This window comes from Xenia sp. Carnegie-2017, unplaced genomic scaffold (assembly GCF_021976095.1).
Source record: "Xenia sp. Carnegie-2017 unplaced genomic scaffold, XeniaSp_v1 HiC_scaffold_19, whole genome shotgun sequence".
NCBI lineage: Eukaryota > Metazoa > Cnidaria > Anthozoa > Malacalcyonacea > Xeniidae > Xenia > Xenia sp. Carnegie-2017.
The window spans coordinates 3,864,096-3,883,646 of NW_025813481.1; the positions used below are offsets into that span (position 1 = coordinate 3,864,096).

Below are 19,551 nucleotides of genomic sequence, written 5' to 3' on the forward strand. Positions count from 1 at the left end.
TATGCAATCTGCCTTGTAGACTTTAATTGTGCCATGGGATGTTTCAGGTTTTCTGTATTTGACTTTCTTTAGCAATTCTTACTTTTTAGGGTTTACAATCAATATCTTACGTCATACTAATTGAACTTTTCGCCAGTAAATATCGAACGACATTCACGCTAGTCAATGCGTTATGCTGGGGTATTGGTGTTATGATTCTTGCTCTTATATCCTTTGTGTTGAAAGATTGGAGAAAGATCCATCTATTTACAACTGCCTGTGTGTTGGTACAGTTGCCTTTGATTTGGTTAGTATTGGTATCATGAATTTTTGCCATTGCTTTTTCTTGACGTCACGAACGTCGATAATAAAGCCAAGTTTACTAATAGTTGTGCTTGCTGTACTTCTATGGGCGATGAAGATCCACAAATTGCAATTATATCTGAATGCACTCCGTCATTGTTGTAATTTTGTCACAGACATGCAAATTGGAAACTTTTGTTAAAGTTGAATCATGTTTAATTGTTCAATTTCACAAAAAGACAACATCATTTTCACAGAAGTTTGATGCTGACATAAAAAAGTTCACAAAACTACGACAATTACGACTATATTTGAACTTTTGATGTTGCAATAGTTTTAGGTTTGTATCATCATTTGTAGAAGACAGATACACCTATTTATAAACTTGACTAAAGGCAATGAAAGTGTTTTTAGAAAAATTTCTAACTATGGCGAAAGGTAGAATGGATGTCATCAACCTAATATGCAAAATTTCCGTAGTAAAATGTTGCGTGGCTCATTGACTTATGCGTTATATGGCTGAAGACTTACGAATTAAGGAAATTAAGGGGTTTTGCTATGAATTCATGCACGGCAATAAAGAAAAATAACTAGAAAAGTCGTCAGATCACTTAACTAGCCAATACATTGCACCTTTTCCTGTGTACGTGGGTACTGGGTAACGTCACCAACTTAACATTCGTCGACATTTTTTTCTATAGGTTTTTACCTGAGTCCTTTCGTTGGTTGTTTACACAAAATAAAGTTGACGATGCAAGGGCTGTAGTTGAAAGGATAACAAAATTTAACAAGTTACGTTTTCCTCGTAAGATATTTGACGACGTCGCTCATTTGGGGAATGACAAGGATGACTTGCGTTCCAAGAGAGTTTACACGTTTTTTGATCTGTTGAAGTCACGTGAACTAAGAAAGCGATTGTTGATAGCTGCTTTTGTTTGGTAAGTGTAAAACATTGATGTATGGATTTAGTTTCACCAGAAGCGAGCAGAGGTGGCGAATATCACTGTTATATTTATGTATGTTTTGATAAGCAAGAAAAATAGATATTTTCCTATAATTTTTCATTGTCATTTAGGAATTCAATCGTGCTTACATATGTTGGCCTGACACTCGAAAATTCAAAACTTGCTGGCAATAAATATCTTAATTTCTTTATTGGTGGCGTTTTAGAGGTCGTCATTGTCGTTATAATAATGTTCATCCTTCACAGGTATCGTTGTAATACTTTATATAATCAGGATGTAATAGAGAAGTTTCGAGAGATTCTATGAAGGGGACACATTGGCTTCCTTGAAGGATATAGGTCTTTCGACGACAGATGCTACGAAAAATACAGTACTAACTCTTCCTTAAAAATATAGGTTTAAAAAATTGTTTTCATAATCTTTAAATGTCCTAACAATCATGTAATGTACAAATGGCACCAAAAAACCTTGTTGTACTTTGTTGATTTTTTTGAAAAGAAAACATTTAATGGTAGCCGTTTGGATATCTTGATCTGTTAATAATCTTACGTTGAATTTGTTTGTCAATTATGAAAGATCCACTTTTTACCAGTATCGTTTTTTTTTTCATCATGCAGATGTGGTCGTAGGAAACTTGCTGGTCTTTTTTTGATACTTGCTGGTATAGCGTGTTTGGTTTCTGTCGCTCTACGAAATAACAATGGTAAATATTTCTCCCAAGTTAAAATTCCTAAACTGAGAAACCCACCTTACATGGCATTCTTATTTTGTTTGTTATCCAAAGAATTTTCTCCTTTTAAGAGTCTCTTGATCCCCTGCGAACATCCCTATCTCTGTTTGGACGGATGTGTCTTTCTGGGGACATGGCCGTTATGCTTATTTATACAGCCGAGTTATTTCCAACAGTTGTAAGGTATGATTTCAACATTTTTCTGTATATGTGTAGTGTATTGACATTTCACTGTTTCATTGATTACTTCTTTTAAAAATCTTTTCAGAAGTGTTGGTTTCGGTTTTTCTATGTTTGGTGCAAGGGTTGGCTATATTTTAGCTCCACAAATCAACCTGATTGTTAGTATAACCTTAATTCTTTTAGATTATGTGTTTATTAAAATGTTGTGTATTGACGATTCAAACCACCATAGATTGCTGTTACATATTATACAGAGAAATACATACTTTTATTCTTTGACGATCTCTATGTTTGTGTCCATTTTCATGATGTTTTTAGGGCAGCTACACGTATGAATGGGTGCCGTATGTTATTTTTGGAAGTTTTGCTCTCCTTGCTGGGCTGTCCTTGAAAGCAATGCCTGAGACTCTGAATGTTAAACTTCCTGAAACTATTGAAGAAGTACACAAAAAGACACAGTCAAACAACGTAGCAGGATTTTCTCTCACAATAATGTCAAAGACAGAAAATGTTGAACTTCTTGACTCTACTGAGAAAGAGAGTAATACAAACTCAAGAAATGTGGCAGGATCTTCTTTCACAGTGATGTCAGAGACAGTGAATGTTGAACTTCCTGAAACTATTAAAGAAAAGGACAAGACAAACTCAAGCAATGCAGCATGAAGACAAGAGGAAGGCAAACAATATAAAGCAATAAAACCATAAAAATATAAACAAGTTTCGGCAAAGACTATTTACCAGGATTTGATGATCACTGGGGTGTAGTTGGGGATTCTTGTGTATCCATGGAAATAATCGGTGGAACTCTATTCAAAATAATCGTATGATAGGAATATAGGATGCATTGGATTTACAAGGAATCTGGCGTATGATTGCTTGACATGAACGTAGAACGTTTACACACGAACGTGAAACGTTGAAATACCAACACAAAAATTGGATGAATTCAAATATTTAGGTTCATGATGTGCATATAATGTACAGAGTGATTTAAAAACTTCAACTGTATGTGTAGTTTGCATAGGAGACAATTCAAATTTGCATACCATTGCTTTTGGTAATGTATTTTTGTATTTTGCTGTTTTATCAACTTGTATTTAAGTATAATAAGGTATTTCAGTCTCATGTTCTGAAATTCGTATATTTTAATGTTACATGGTTTGGTTTTCATACCACTTCCACAGCTGAGTCAAATCGCTTTAGGAAAAAGATGCAAATTGTATGTGATGATGGGGGAACCGAATGAACGCAAGGCCAATCTGGAATAAAAATTAATCATGTATAAGTCTTATAGATGTAGTCTCGTGTGTCAACATTTGAAATTTATCCCATATACTCTCAAATTGATCCAATGTTGGTTTTGAACAAAAGCTTACTGTTGTTGGTGGACGTATCAACGTTATGATGTTATTTTAATCATTAGTCACTGTTTTTTCATGTACGATAGATTTCTGTTGCATCATGTACGTGTATTGTATTGATTTGTTTGCTTCGTTAATTACTTTTTTAATATTATTTCAGAAGTGTTTGTTTCGGTTTTACTCTGTTTGGTGAAAGGGATGGCTATGTTTTAGCTCCAGAAATCAATCTGATAGTTAGTGTATCCTAAATTGTTTCTAGTTAATTTGATATTTCTGCGAATTTCATCAATCGTCAGACTGTGTGATATGTCATGTGACTTTCACAAGCAGCATAGCTTTTCGCATATGACCAAAACTGACGCTTGTTGGGGACATTATTTTAGTGCATTGATGTTCAATGTTATACATAACTGAACTTAGAACATGAACAAAGCCACTTGGTCAATCAGCATCCGGTATTTTGATGTTCTATATCTCATAGTGCCTACAATTCATGAATTGATATGGGCTTTAAGGCTCTAAGAAAATGCACAGATGGAGGGAAAACAATAAGTACAATAGCTCATTAGTATTGTCTATGTAGAGAATACTAATTTGGAAATCGTTTTTTATTTTTCATTTCCTTATTAGTATTCTCTAAATAGAAATTCACGAGGGCCCTCGTGAAGTTCTATCTAATTCTCGGGACTCTTAATCCCATAGAATACACGTGATCATGCTTTAACCTTTACATAACCAGTTCGATTACGAATGACTCAACTAACCAAAGAACAACGAGTTTTTATCGTGCTAAATTTAGCGCGAACGCAAGCTCTACTAAAGTAAGAAACCTTGAAAATCGTGATTCAATGGATTTCAACTATTCAGGGGTAGGATGTACTTAATATACAAGGGTGTATTTAAAAACTGCAACTATGTATATTTAGCACAGAGCCACTTCTAAATGACATGCCATTGCATTTATCTATGTAGTTTTGTGTTTTTTTTTTCATCAAATAATATAAATACTTATAAAAGACTATTATCCTATATCACCCTATGTTTTCGTTTTTACGATACATTCAAACGAGAAACATGTTTGTGTGTATTTTTGAAGTATCTTAAATGTGATTTGATGGAAAGGAGACCTTTAAAAAAATTGGCCAATTGTTAAAAATTTCAATACTACGGGCACATTATTATTGTGCAGATTCTCCTGTGAATTTTTCCCGCGCAGATACGCGCGTGTTTTTCTGTGTGCATATTTTTCTATGTTATGTAATATTTGCACGTATCTTAGGATGTATTACCACGCACCCCCCCTGGTTTAGCATAATCATACATTGAAACTAAAACAATGGGTTAATTTTTAACAATAGTTTAATTTCGAAAGATCTCCTTTTTTATACATACCGTGCACTGCAGATATCTCGATGTTATCTATACCTGCATGTCAATTATGCAATTGATTCAGTCGTTGGTTTTAAACAAAAAAAATCACTGTAGTTGGTCAATATGACAATGTTATAGTATAAAATTATTTTAATCATCCTTCAAAGTACAATAGATTGCTACTGGATATTTACTGTAAATATTTCAACGCAGACTTTGGTGAGTGTTTTTTTTTTTCTTACATGGAAAATCGAGATGAAATCTTTCCATGATGTGTTATCATTTTGTTTATTCGAATTACTCAACTTCCTGGAATATACATGCGTTGCATGCATTATAACTTCTAAGTCTCTTGTCTTTATTGACGTTTGTCTTCATGATTCTTTTTAATTTAACACAGGGAATTATCGAGAGATTTGGTTTTATTAAGTTAAAAGATGGCAACAACGGATGATTTAGCTAACTTAGCAGTAGTCATCTTCAGAGTCAAATTAATCAAAGAGAAGATAACTACCACTAAGATTGTCGAAACGTCAGTCAACAACAAAAAAGACAGTCTTTCTCAGGACTCTACTAACATGGATGACCTACATTTACAAACATGTAACGACACTCCGGATTCAAACTATTTACTTTAAGTCATTACATAATTGGTCAACTTTATGTGTACTGTGTTATTGTAATATCATTTCATATGTCTTTAAAAACTTGTATCATGCAGATATCAGTTACTGCATATATTTATTGTGCCGATTTTGCGCTTAAAAGGCTGATTTTGATTTGATATAATTCGTCATAGCTCATTTCTCGTCATCGATAACTGAAACGTTGTTGTATTGTGGTAGAATTGTCTCGAATTCAAATTTCCATACGACTTCCATAGCATAATCGTAATTGTCGTGGTAAAGAAAAGAAATATTTCAATTATGATTTTGGCTTTTGTATTTCGGATTATGCAATATTATGCAATATTACGCAATGTTACGACAATCAATTTTATGTGATATGAAAACCAGCCTTAAAGTCTTGTCTTACAATTAGATAAAAGAAAACGGCAAAGAAGTCTTAGATCGCTGTCATCTTTATTCCGACGTCAATAAAACTACGAAAATATCCTGTACTCATGGTTGGACCTATAATCTTTCTGGTAAAGAAACAACAATTATTTCAGAGGTAAAGTTATTTTATATGGAAATATTTATGAACGTTTTATGTTTATCTTATATGTTTACGTTAAGTTCATTTGTTTCTGTAGTGGGATCTTGTCTGTAATGACGTTTACAAAAGTAACATTGCCACTGTACTATATAGTTGTGGAATGATGCTAGGAGTACTATTTGGTCAGCTGTCAGATAAATTTGGAAGAAAACCTGTGTTTCTGTTTACAACTTTCTCACCTTTCATTGTGGGCATTGTCATTTTCTTCACCAATAACTACATCGTTTTTGTATTTTGTCGTTTTGTCCTTGGCTCTCTCGTGGAGGTTTGTTGATGATGATTTGATTAACTTAATGATATAACAAGTATTTTACAAATCTCATTGTACATAATTTGCTTTAAAAATTGTGTTGATTTTAACTGTTCCATTACATATTTAATTTTTTGCTTTTTTTAGGGATTACAATCAATATCATACATCATATCAATTGAACTTTTTGCCAGTGAATATCGAACGACATTTACGCTAGTCAATGCGTTATTCTGGAGTATTGGTGTTATGATTCTTCCTCTTATATCTTTTGTGTTGCAAGATTGGAGAAAGATCCATCTATTTACAACTGCCTGTGTGTTGGTACAGTTGCCTTTGATCTGGTTAGTATTGGTATCATAAATTTTCGCCCATTGTAACGTAATAGTTGAGTGTTCCGATGTTGTATTTTTGAACTGATGGAATACAAGGAATTTCCTTTTTTATTAACGAAACAATTTTCAACAAGACGATGTAAAACATGGAGTAAAACATCTAAATCGAATGTATCGGAATAATGTTGCCCGTGTCTTGTGATGTTTTGTGAAATAAACACGAGCAAATCCTTTCGTCCTGCTATGTAAATTCTGTACCGCTATTATTGTCATTATTTATTTCTTTGGAAATGTACTGTATTTACAATTTGTAAACTCGAAAAACTAAAGCAATTAAACTCATGGGCTATCTAGTGTCTGCGCTTCTGGGAACACAGCTATCATATACAGGTTGCAATGCTGTAGCTCTTGCCAATTATAATATAAAATAACAGCCTTTTTTTTTCCACACTTAATGTCCATGCATGAGTTGAAGAATTTAAGGAGTTGAATAAGTATTTCATGGATTCACTCGCAGTGCATTGCTCTATATACGATCGATGGGGGCTTTGTCACCCAATAAGTTTTTTTCTTTAAATTGTTGGAATTGTTTTAAGCCGAGTGATTAATGTTTGGATCAAGACTAATGGTCAATATGGACAATGTCACCAACTTAAAAACGGCCATATGTATTTTTCTATAGGTTTTTGCCGGAGTCCTTTCGTTGGTTGATTACGCAAAATAAAGTTGACGATGCAAGGGCTGTAGTTGAAAAGATAACAAAGTTTAACAAATTGAGTTTTCCTCGTGAGATATTCGACAACATCGTTCATTCCATGAATATTAAAAAAGATGACTCGTGTTCCAAGAAAGTTTACACGTTTTTTGACTTGTTGAAATCACGTGAGCTGAGAAAGCGATTGGTGATAGCAGCTTTTGTTTGGTAAGTGCTGCCTTGTTGTCATGTGACATTATCACGTGACTCATACGCTTGTTGTTAAGTTTTTTTGTTTGAAGCCTCCGTGTGGAAATTTTACGTATCAAAACATACTTTACCAACATGTGTTGGTCTTTTTACTGAAAATGCACAGAAATAGAATTTTCCATAAATTCTTCTTTAAAGTGAATGATTTGAAACCAGGAGTATCGCTACATGTTTGTAAATGTAGATCGTCTAGGTTGGTAGAGTCTTGAGAAGGACTGTTGGTGTTGTTGTTGACTGACGTTTCGACAATCTTGACTCTGAAGATGACTACTGCTAATGTTGTCGAAACGTCAGTCAACAACAACAACAGTCCTTCTCAAGACTCGACTAAGCTGAACAATCTACTCCTACAAACATGTAAATTCTTTTTTTCTCATTTAGGAATTCCGCTATGCTTGTTTATTATGGCCTGACATTGGACAATTCAAAACTTGCCGGAAATAAATATCTTAATTTCTTTATTGGAGGCGCTTTGGAGGTCGTCATCGTCGTTATGGTAATGTTCATCCTTCACAGGTATCGTTCAAATACTTAATGTAGTAAGGGCGTAATGGAGTGTCTAGGGATGCGAGAGAGTAAATCCTGGCTTGATTGACCTCCAAGAGGCATATAGCTACATGACGGGTTAGCTAGGGACAGTGTGAAGTAGATGCATGGGACCTTTTACGCAATAGACTATTTTGAACAAATATACTTCGTAGAAATTACTTATACCTTCAAGTTTTATGTCTTTTTGTCGATCACCTCGTGTATGGTATTTATGAAAGTACAAATTGAGGTAGAAATGAGCATTTGAAACATCAATTTTGTCATTTAATTGATTTTTTAAGACATTCAATGCAAATCATGATGAGTTTCTTACTTTTCCCTCGATATTTTTGTATCAATTTTTAATTTCTCTTCTTCTTCGTCATGCAGATGTGGTCGGAAAAAACTTATAGGTCTTTTTTTTATTCTTGGTGGTATGGCGTGCTTGATTTCTGCTTTTCTGCGAAATGACAATGGTAAATATTCTTCCCTAAGTTGAAATTTTCAAATTGTGTACCCAGTTTGTATTAGGTGATGCTCTACAGCACACAAGCCAGAACACATTCCTTAACTTTATTTTTTTCACTAAACAAATTTCTCCTTTTCTAAGAGTCTCTTGACTCCTTGAGAACTTCTCTTTCTCTGTTTGGACGGATGTGTTTAGCTGGAGATGTAGCTGTTATGTTCATTTATACTGCCGAGTTGTTTCCAACTGTTGTAAGGTAGGACATTGATAATTTTCTTCTATACGTCTTTCTCCTGAGCATTTTTGTGATTGTGTTATCATTCGTTAATCTTTTCAGAAGTGTTGGTTTCAGTGTTGCTGTGTTTGGTGCAAGGGTTGGCTTTCTTTTAGCTCCACAAATTAACCTCATTGTTAGTATAACCTAAATTGTTTCAAGTCAATTTGAAATTCGCGCGAATTTATTTGATCGTGCAAAACTACGTGCTGACGCTCTCTACATGTTAACTCAACATGCGCTCTACATTGTAGATTCAACATGTTTAGAGCATATTCACACCCTGTTGAGGATTGTTGAGTGGTACTGAGGAGTGTTGAGGAGTGTTGAGCTGTACTGAGCGTTATTGAGAAGTTTTGAGTGGTATTGAGCGGTGTTGAGGAGTGTTGAGTTATACTGAGGGTTGTTGAGGACTGTTGAGTAGTGCTGAGCGTTGTTGAGCTTTTTTAGAGTGGTACTGAACGTTGTTGAGGAATGTTGAGTTATACTGAGCGTTGTTGAGAAGTGTTGAGTGGTATTGAGTGGTGTTGAGCGGTGTTGAGTTGTACTGAGCGTTGTTGAGAAGGGTTGGGTGGTACTGAGGAGTGTTGAGTTGTGCTTAGCGTTGTTGAGGAGTGTTGAGTGGTATTGAGCGGTGTTGAGGAGTGTTGAGTGGTACTGAGCTGTGCTGAGGAGTGTTGAGCTATACTGAGTGTTGTTGAGGAGTGTTGAGTGGTATTGAGGGTTGTTGAGGAGTGTTGAGTTGTACTGAGTGTTGTTGAGGAGTGTTGAGTTGTACTGAGCGTTGTTGAGAAGTGTTGAGCTGTACTGAGTGGTGTTGAGGAGTGTTGAGTTGTACTGAGTGTTGTTGAGGAGTGTTGAGTGGTATTGAGCGGTGTTGAGCGGTGTAGAGTGGTACTGAGCGCTGTTGAGAAGTGTTGAGCTGTACTGAGTGTTGTTGAGGAGTGTTGAGTGGTATTGAGCGGTGTTGAGCGGTGTAGAGTGGTACTGAGCGGTGTTGAGGAGTGTTGAGTTGTACTGAATGTTGTTGAGGAGTGTTGAGTGGTACTGAGCGTTGTTGGGCGGTGTAGAGTGGTACTGAGGAGTGTTGAGTGGTACTGAGCGTTGTTAAGTGGTGTGGAATGGTGCTGAGAAGTCTGAGTGGTACTGAGCGGTGTTGAGGAGTGTTGAGTGTTACTGAACAGTGTTGAGCCTTGAGAAAAGTTTGAACTTGTTCGTACTTATTATATCAGACCATTGTGAAGTTACTGAAGAAGATTCATCTGATAAACAGCCCTTAAGAAACTGCTTAAAGAAAGTAAGAATTATAGCTACTGCATTTTATACATCCAGCGCATAAAATTTATTTCAATCGTGTTTACGCTTCCCCTGCTACAAATTGCCACTGAATTTATGCAAAATCTAAACGTCTAGTTATTTCAAGAGGGCTATAATTTCTTTTATACACCTGCGTAGTTATCGTCTTTACGTTACTAAACTTTCAAATGAGACAGTTTATCTTTTCGTTTATTTCTGAAACGTATATTAGCCAAAATCTGAATCCTTTCTACATACAATTGATAATTACTTAAGTTATGCAGATGATTCAAGTCATTGGTTTTGAACAAAAGTTCGCCGTTGTCGGTCTATATGACAGTCTCAAGATCGTTTTTATCAATCGTCACTCTGGAACTTTAATGTTCTTTTGATCACCATTGAATATTTACTATAAAATCTTAGACACGCAATTTGGTGAGTGTTTCGTTTGCTTCGAAAAGAAATCTTCCCATACCGTGTTGAAATTTTGTCAATGTATAATTACTCAAGGCCATACAAAATACGTCTATTGAATGTCTAAAATACTTTTTATCTTTTATAATCTTTTTAGTTTACAGCAGCAAGTCATCGAGAGCGTTGGTTTTCAGGTTAAAAGATGGCGACAGCGGATGATTTAGCTATCGCTATAGGATCGCCTGGACGATTTCAAGTTGTGTTATGTTTAATGGTGTCTGTTTCGTCTTTCTTCGTCAGCTGGGGGTATCTTGGAATGGCTTTTTATGCTGCGGAGACTGATCATCACTGTCTTCTTCCAAACTCCTCGACGAACATTGATGATTTCATACCGACTGTAAGTAAGAACTAAGAAGTTTTTTTCCGTCAATGTGTTGGTGAAAACGATTCTCAAATTATACTCATTTGATGTTGATTCGTGCAAAAATATTTTACCAAAATCATGTCGTAGCAAAATTTAAAACGGGTTAAAGTGATTGCAAATCTGGTCATCTAAAGATTTGTTTGAAGATTTAGGCGACAGCCGAGAAAAAACAGGACAATTTGGCGGGTCTGGCTAAGGTATATAATAAGATCTGAAAATGCTGAGTCAGCATCATGGTAAAAAACATTCGTCGATACATCATAAACGATTGACTGAAAGTAAACGGTGTAATATACTTTTTTACTCATCTTTTACAAGTCTATATAATGGTACTGAGAATTTTTATCAAATTCGCAAAATTTTTCGATTAGATAACTATTGATGACGTCATCGTAGATAAAACGTAAATTTCTGCTTATTGTACACACTTATCGTATGGGGCCACATTGATTACTTCATTTTGCATTATTCTTTATAATATTATGAAAGAAGTTAGTTGTGAGAAGTGTGCAGCAAAAGTTATTTTTGAACACATTGGCCCATGGCCTTATATTCATTATTATGTAGATATGTCGTTTGATTATTCACCTCAAAAAATGAATTGTCTTTTTAATATTTTAATTGAATGCCGACATCAGTTACTGTGCATAGCTATTGTTGCGAAAACTAGATACTAATGGCTCGATTTAGACAGGAGACGGATCATCCGTGTGAACGAACTTGGGCAAGCAAAACATAGTTCTTCTTCTAGTTCGTCTGCGTGTAAATACTGGCACACTGACGAATCATCTGTCAAGACGAATTATCTGAATAGTTCGTCTATATAGAGGAATTTGCATGGATAGTTCGGTCTTGACGCATTATCTAACTGTAAGTATAAAGAAGGACTGTGGACGACATTGTTAAGTTCTTCGATGTGTAGTTCTTGTAGATCGCTCGTCTTGTGTTTATACTTAGACCGATGATCCTTCTCCAGTACGAAAATGGCCATTATTTTTCATACATTGCAATTGAGCCTCTGAAATGTTGTTTTTCTGGTTGTGCATGGGCAAAGAAGTACAGCAAATCATGACAGTGATTTAAGATGCGTTATGTTATATGAAAGTCTTGTCTTACATTTAGATAAAGGAAAACGGCAAAGAAGTCTTAGATCGCTGTCATCTTTATTCCGACGTCAATAAAACTACGAAAATATCCTGTACTCATGGTTGGACCTATAATCTTTCTGACGGAGAGACAACAATTATTTCAGAGGTAAGGTTACTTTATATGGAAATAATTATGAACGTTTTATGTCTATCTTATATGTTTACGTTAAGTTCATTTGTTTTTCTAGTGGGATCTTGTCTGTGATGACGTTTACAAAAGTAACATTGTCACTGTACTATTTAGTTGTGGAATGATGTTAGGAATACTATTTGGTCAGCTGTCAGATAAATTTGGAAGAAAACCTGTATTTCTGTTTACAACTTTCTCACATGTCATAGTGGGCATTGTCATTTTCTTCACTAATAACTACATCGTTTTTGTATTTTGTCGTTTTGTCCTTGGCTCTCTCGTGGAGGTTTGTTGATGATGATATGATTAACTTAATGATATAACGAGTATTTTACAAATCTCATTGTATGTAATTTGCCTTGTAGACTTTAATTGTGCCATGGGACGTTTCAAGTTTTCTGTATTTGACTTTCTTTTGAAATTCTTACTTTTTAGGGTTTACAATCAATGTCGTACGTCATACCAATTGAACTTTTTGCCAGTAAATATCGAACGACATTCACGCTATTTAATGCGTTATTCTGGGGTATTGGTGTTATGATTCTTGCTCTTATATCCTTTGTGTTGCAAGATTGGAGAAAGATCCATCTATTTACAACTGCCTGTGTGTTGGTACAAGTGCCTTTGATCTGGTTAGTATTGGTATAATGAATTCTCGCCCATTGCCTTTTCTTACGTCACGAACGTCGATAATAAAGCCGAGTTTACTAATAGTTGCGCTTGCTGTACTTCTATGGGCGATGAAGATCTACAAATTGCAATTATATCTGAATGCACTCCGTCATTGTTGTAATTTTGTCACAAACATGCAAATTGGAAACTTTTGTTAAAGTTGAATCATGTTTAATTGTTCAATTTCACAAAAAGGCAACATCAACTTCACAGAAGTTAGATGCTGACATAAAAAAGTTCACAAAACCACAACAATTACGACTATATGTGAACGCTTGATGTTGCAATAGTTTTAGGTTTGTATCATCATTTGTAGAAGACAGATACACCTATTTATAAACTTGACTAAAGGCAATGAAAGTGTTTTTAAAGAAATTTCTAACCATGGCGAAAGGTAGAATGGATGTCATCAACCTAATATGCAAAATTTCCGCAGTAAAATGTTGCATGGCTCATTGACCTATGCGTTATATGGCTTAAGACTTACGAATTAAGGAAATTAAGGAGTTTTGCTATGAATTCATGCACGGCAATAAAGAAAAATAACTAAAAAAGTCGTCAGATCACTTAACTAGCCAATCACATTGCACCTTTTCCTGTGTAACGTGGGTACTGGGTAACGTCACCAACTTAAAATTCGTCGACATTTTTTTCTATAGGTTTTTACCGGAGTCCTTTCGTTGGTTGTTTACACAAAATAAAGTTGACGATGCAAGGGCTGTAGTTGAAAGGATAACAAAGTTTAACAAGTTGCGTTTTCCTCGTGAGATATTTGACGACGTCGCTCATTCGGTGAATGACAAGGATGACTTGCGTTCCAAGAGAGTTTACACGTTTTTTGATCTGTTGAAGTCACGTGAACTAAGAAAGCGATTGTTGATAGCAGCTTTTGTTTGGTAAGTGTAAAACATTGATGTATGGATGTAGTTTCACCAGAAGCGAGCAGAGGTGGCGAATATCACTGTTATATTTATGTATGTTTTGATAAGCAAGAAAAATAGATATTTTCCTATAATTTTTCATTGTCATTTAGGAATTCAATCGTGCTTACATATGTTGGCCTGACACTCGAAAATTCAAAACTTGCTGGCAATAAATATCTTAATTTCTTTATTGGTGGCGTTTTAGAGGTCGTCATCGTCGTTATAATAATGTTCATCTTTCACAGGTATCGTTGTAATACTTTATATAATCAGGAAGTAATAGAGAAGTTTCGAGAGATTCTATGAAGGGGACACATTGGCTTCCTTGAAGGATATAGGTCGTTTGACGACAGATGCTACGAAAAATACAGTACTGACTCTTCCTTAAAAATATAGGTTTAAAAAATTGTTTTCATAATCTTTAAATGTCTTGACAATCATGTAATGTAGAAATGGCAACAAAAAACCTTGTTGGACTTTTTTGAAAAGAAAACATTTAATGGTAGCCGTTTGGATATCTTGATCTGTTAAAAATCTCACGTGGACTTTGTCTATCAATTATGAAAGATCCACTTTTTATCAGTCTCGTTTTTTTCCATCATGCAGATGTGGTCGCAGGAAACTTGCTGGTCTTTTTTTGATACTTGCTGGTATAGCGTGTTTGGTTTCTGTCGCTCTACGAAATAACAATGGTAAATATTTCTCCCAAGTAAAAATTCTTAAACAGAGAAACCCACCTTGCATGGCATTCTTATTTTGTTTGTTATCCAAAGAATTTTCTCCTTTAAGAGTCTCTTGATCCCCTGCGAACATCCCTATCTCTGTTTGGACGGATGTGTCTTTCTGGGGACATGGCCGTCATGCTCATTTATACAGCCGAGTTATTTCCAACAGTTGTAAGGTAGGGTTTCGAACATTTTTCTGTATATGTGTATTGTATTGACATTTCATTGTTTCATTGATTACTTTTTTTAAAAATCTTTTCAGAAGTGTTGGTCTCGGTTTTTCTATGTTTGGTGCAAGGGTTGGCTATATTTTAGCTCCACAAATCAACCTGATTGTTAGTATAACCTTTATCCTTTCAGATTATGTGTTTATTGAATTGTTGTGTATTGAAACCACCATAGATTGCTGTTACATATTATACAGAGAAATACATACTTTTATTCCTTGACAATCTTTATATTTGTGTCCATTTTCATGATGTTTTTAGGGCAGCTACACGTATGAGTCGGTGCCTTATGTTATTTTTGGAAGTTTTGCTCTCCTTGCTGGGCTGTCCCTGAGAGCAATGCCAGAGACTCTGAATGTTAAACTTCCTGAAACTATTGAAGAAGTACACAAAAAGACAGAGTCAAACAAAGTAGCAGGATCTTCTCTCACAATAATGTCAAAGACAGAAAATGTTGAACTTCCTGACTCTACTGAAAGAGAGGTCAAGACAAACTCAAGAAATGTGGCAGGATCTTCTCTCACAGTGATGCCAGAGACAGTGAATGTTGAAATTCCTGACTCTACTGAAAGAGAGGTCAAGAGAAACTCAAGAAATGTGGCAGGATCTTCTCTTACAGTGATGCCAGGGACAGTGAATGTTGAAATTCCTGACTCTACTGAAAGAGAGGTCAAGACAAACTCAAGAAATGTGGCAGGATCTTCTCTCACAGTGATGCCAGAGACAGTGAATGTTGAACTTCCTGACTCTACTGAAAGAGAGGTCAAGACAAACTCAAGAAATGTAGCATGAAGACAAGAGGAAGACAAACAATATAAAGCAATAAAACCATAAAAATATAAATAAGTTTCTGCAAAGACTATTCACCAGGACTTGATGATCGCTGGGGTGTAGTTGTTGATTCTTGTGTATCCATGGAAATAATCGCTGGAACTCTATTCAAAATAATCAATTGATAGGAATATAGGATGCATTAGATTTAAAGGAATCTCGCGTATGATTGCTTGACATGAACGTAGAACGTTTACACACGAACGTGAAACGTTGAAATACCAACACAAAAATTGGATGAATTCAAATATTTAGGTTCATGATGTACATATGATGTACAGAGTGATTTAAAAAACTTCAACTGTATGTGTAGTTTGCCTAGGAGACAATTCAAATTTGCATACCATTGCTTTTGGTAATGTATTTTTGTATTTTGCTTTTTTTATCAAACAGTATTTAAATATAATATGATATTTCATTCTCATGTTCTGAAATTCGTGTATTTTAATGTTACATGGTTTGGTTTTCATACCACTTTCACAGCTGAGTCGAATCGCTTTGGAAAAAAGATGCAAATTGTATGTGATGATGGGGGAACCGAATGAACGCAAGGCCGATCTGGAATAAAAATTAATCATGTATAAGTCGTATAGATGTAGTCACGTGTGTCAACATTTGAAATTTATCCCATATACTCTCAAATTGTTCCAGTGTTGGTTTTAAACAATAGCATACTGTTGTTGGTGAACGTATCAACGTTATGATGTTATTTTAATCATTAGTCACTGTTTTTCATGTACGATAGATTGCTGTTGCATCATGTACGTGTATTGTATTGATTTGTTTGCTTCGTTAATTACTTTTTAATGTTATTTCAGAAGGGTTGGTTTCGGTTTTGCTCTGTTTGGTACAAGGGTTGGCTATGTTTTAGCTCCAGAAATCAATCTGATAGTTAGTGTATCCTAAATTGTTTCTAGTTAATTTGATATTTCTGCGAATTTCATCAATCGTCAGACTATGTGATATGTCATGTGACTTTCACAAGCAGCATAGCTTTTCGCATATGACCAAAACTGACGCTTGTTGGGGATATTGTTTTAGTGCATTGATGTTTAGATGTTATACATAAACTGAACTTAGAACATGACCAAAGCCACTTGGTCAATCAGCATCCGGTATTTTGATGTTCTAAATCTCAAAGTGCCTACAATTCATGAATTGATATGGGCTTTAAGGCTCTTAGAAAATCCCCAGATGGAGGGAAAACAATAAGTACAATAGCTCATTAGTATTCTCTATGTAGAGAATACTAATTTAGAAATTGTTTTTTATTTTTCATTTCCTTATTAGTATTCTCTAAATAGAAATTCACGAGGGCCCTCGTGAAGTTCTATCTAATTCTCGGGACTCTTAATCCCATAGAACACACGTGATCATGCTCTAACCTTTACATAACCAGTTCGATTACGAATGACTCAACTAACTACAGAACAACGAGTTTTTATCGTGCTAAATTTAGCGCGAACGCAAGCTCTACTAAAGTAAGAAACCTTGAAAATCGTGATTCAATGGATTTCAACTATTCAGGGGTAGGATATACTTAATATACAAGGGTGTATTTAAAAACTGCAACTCTATGTGTAGTTAGCACTTCTAACTGGCGTGCCATTGCATTTATCTATGTATTTTTGTGTTGTTTTTTTTTCATCAAATAATATAAATACTTATGAAAGACTATTGTCCTATATCACCCTATGTTTTCGTTTTTACGATACATTCAAACGAGAAACATGTTTGTGTGTATTTTTGAAGTATCTTAAATGTGATTTGATGGAAAGGAGACCTTTAAAAAAATTGGCCAATTGTTAAAAATTTCAATACAACGGACACATTATTATTGTGCAGATTCTCCTGTGAATTTCTCACGCGCAGATACGCGCGTGTTTTTCTGTGTGCATATTTTTCTATGTTATGTAATATTTGCACGTATCTTAGGATGTATTGCCACGCACCCCCCCTGGTTTAGCATAATCATACATTGAAACTAAAACAATGGGTTAATTTTTAACAATAGTTTAATTTCGAAAGATCTCCTTTTTTATACATACCGTGCACTGCAGATATCTCGATGTTATCTATACCTGCATGTCAATTATGCAATTGATTCAGTCGTTGGTTTTAAACAAAAAAATCACTGTAGTTGGTCAATATGACAATGTTATAGTATAAAATTATTTTAATCATCCTTCAAAGTACAATAGATTGCTACTGGATATTTACTGTAAATATTTCAACGCAGACTTTGGTGAGTGTTTTTTTCTTTCTTTCTTACATGGAAAATCGAGATGAAATCTTTCCATGATGTGTTATCATTTTGTTTATTCGAATTACTCAACTTCCTGGAATATACATGCGTTGCATGCATTATAACTTCTAAGTCTCTTGTCTTTATTGACGTTTGTCTTCATGATTCTTTTTACTTTAACACAGGGAATTATCGAGAGATTTGGTTTTATTAAGTTAAAAGATGGCAACAACGGAAGATTTAGCTATCGCTATAGGATCACCTGGACGATTTCAAGTTGTGTTATGTTTAATGGTGTCTGTCTCGTCTTTCTTCGTCAGCTGGGGTCATCTTGGAATGGCTTTTTATGCTGCGGAAACTGATCATCACTGTCTTCTTCAAACTCCTCAACGAACATTAATGATTTCATACCGACAGTAAGTAAGAAGTCATTACTTACGTGTTTGTAGATGTAGATTGTCCAGGTTAGTAGAGTTCTGAGAAGGTCTGTTTTTGTTGTTGTTGACTGACGTTTCGACAAACTTAGCAGTAGTCATCTTCAGAGTCAAATTAATCAAAGATAAGATAACTACCGCTAAGGTTGTCGAAACGTCAGTCAACAAAAAAACAGTCCTTCTCAGGACTCTACTAACCTGGACGATCTACATCTACAAACATGTAACGACACTCCGGGTTCAAACTATTTACTTTAAGTCATTACTTAATTGGTCAACTTTATGTGTACTGTGTTGTTGTAATATCATTTCATATGTCTTTAAAAACTTGTATCATGCAGATATCAGTTACTGCATGTATTTATTTTTCCGATTTTGCGCTTAAAAGGCTGATTTTGATTTGATATAATTCGTCATAGCTCATTTCTCGTCATCGATAACTGAAACGTTGTTGTATTGTGGTAGAATTGTCTCGAATTCAAATTTCCATATGACTTCCATAGCATAATCGTAATTGTCGTGGTAAAGAAAAGAAATATTTCAATTATGATTTTGGCTTTTGTATTTCGGATTATGCAATATTACGCAATATTACGCAATGTTATGATAGTCAATTTTAAGTAATATGAAAACCAGCCTTTAAGTCTTGTCTTATAATTAGATAAAAGAAAACGGCAAAGAAGTCTTAGATCGCTGTCATCTTTATTCCGACGTCAATAAAACTACGAAAATATCCTGTACTCATGGTTGGACATATAATCTTTCTGGTAGAGAAACAACAATTATTTCAGAGGTAAGGTTGCTTTATATGGAAATAATTATGAACGTTTTATGTCTATCTTATATGTTTACGTTAAGTTCGTTTGTTTTTCTAGTGGGATCTTGTCTGTGATGACGTTTACAAAAGTAACATTGCCACTGTACTATATAGTTGTGGAATGATGTTAGGAGTACTATTTGGTCAGCTGTCAGATAAATTTGGAAGAAACCTGTGTTTCTGGTAACAACTTTTTCACCTTTCATTGTGGGCATTGTCATTTTCTTCACCAATAACTACATCGTTTTTGTACTTTGTCGTTTTGCCCTTGGGTTTCTCATGGAGGTTTGTTGATGATGATTTGATTAACTTAATGATATAACGAATATTTTACAAAT

At 34.9% G+C, this 19,551-nt stretch overlaps 2 protein-coding genes and 1 long non-coding RNA gene across 8 annotated transcripts in view; all 3 read left to right on the forward strand.

Moving 5' to 3' along the window:
• LOC124439622 (organic cation transporter protein-like) overlaps positions 1 to 19,551 on the forward strand; it is a 43,956-nt gene that overhangs the window by 21,252 nt on the left and 3,153 nt on the right. Inside the window, exons 8-12 of one of the 3 annotated variants that reach the window (XM_046989904.1) lie at positions 1,358 to 1,492; positions 1,865 to 1,950; positions 2,049 to 2,160; positions 2,246 to 2,318; positions 2,479 to 3,637. The exons of 1 other annotated variant lie outside the window; for it this stretch is intronic. In XM_046989904.1, coding sequence (XP_046845860.1) covers positions 1,358 to 1,492; positions 1,865 to 1,950; positions 2,049 to 2,160; positions 2,246 to 2,318; positions 2,479 to 2,823 — 751 coding nt within the window. In that variant the 3' untranslated portion in view covers positions 2,824 to 3,637. Of the gene's footprint in view, positions 1 to 1,357; positions 1,493 to 1,864; positions 1,951 to 2,048; positions 2,161 to 2,245; positions 2,319 to 2,478; positions 3,638 to 19,350; positions 19,499 to 19,551 lie in introns of those variants that run through there. One more of the 3 variants, XM_046989905.1, reaches the window with a different exon arrangement.
• On the forward strand, positions 10,119 to 16,151 carry LOC124439623 (organic cation transporter protein-like). 4 transcript variants are annotated; one of them, XM_046989909.1, is made up of 12 exons: positions 10,119 to 10,224; positions 10,795 to 11,034; positions 12,184 to 12,315; positions 12,398 to 12,625; positions 12,775 to 12,971; positions 13,671 to 13,907; positions 14,045 to 14,179; positions 14,541 to 14,626; positions 14,724 to 14,835; positions 14,922 to 14,994; positions 15,148 to 15,388; positions 15,668 to 16,151. In XM_046989909.1, exons 2-12 carry the CDS (start codon positions 10,840 to 10,842, stop codon positions 15,676 to 15,678), a joined length of 1,647 nt encoding a protein of 548 aa, XP_046845865.1. In that variant the 5' UTR covers positions 10,119 to 10,224; positions 10,795 to 10,839; the 3' UTR covers positions 15,679 to 16,151. The 4 variants fall into 4 exon arrangements, with proteins under 4 accessions (XP_046845865.1, XP_046845862.1, XP_046845863.1 ...); XM_046989906.1 differs by having other exon boundaries at positions 15,148 to 16,151; XM_046989907.1 differs by lacking the exon at positions 10,119 to 10,224 and adding an exon at positions 10,532 to 10,658 and having other exon boundaries at positions 15,148 to 16,151.
• LOC124439631 lies at positions 17,213 to 19,356 on the forward strand. The gene is made up of 4 exons (XR_006946395.1): positions 17,213 to 17,246; positions 18,148 to 18,378; positions 19,058 to 19,189; positions 19,272 to 19,356. It is a non-coding gene; the product is annotated as an uncharacterized LOC124439631 (long non-coding RNA).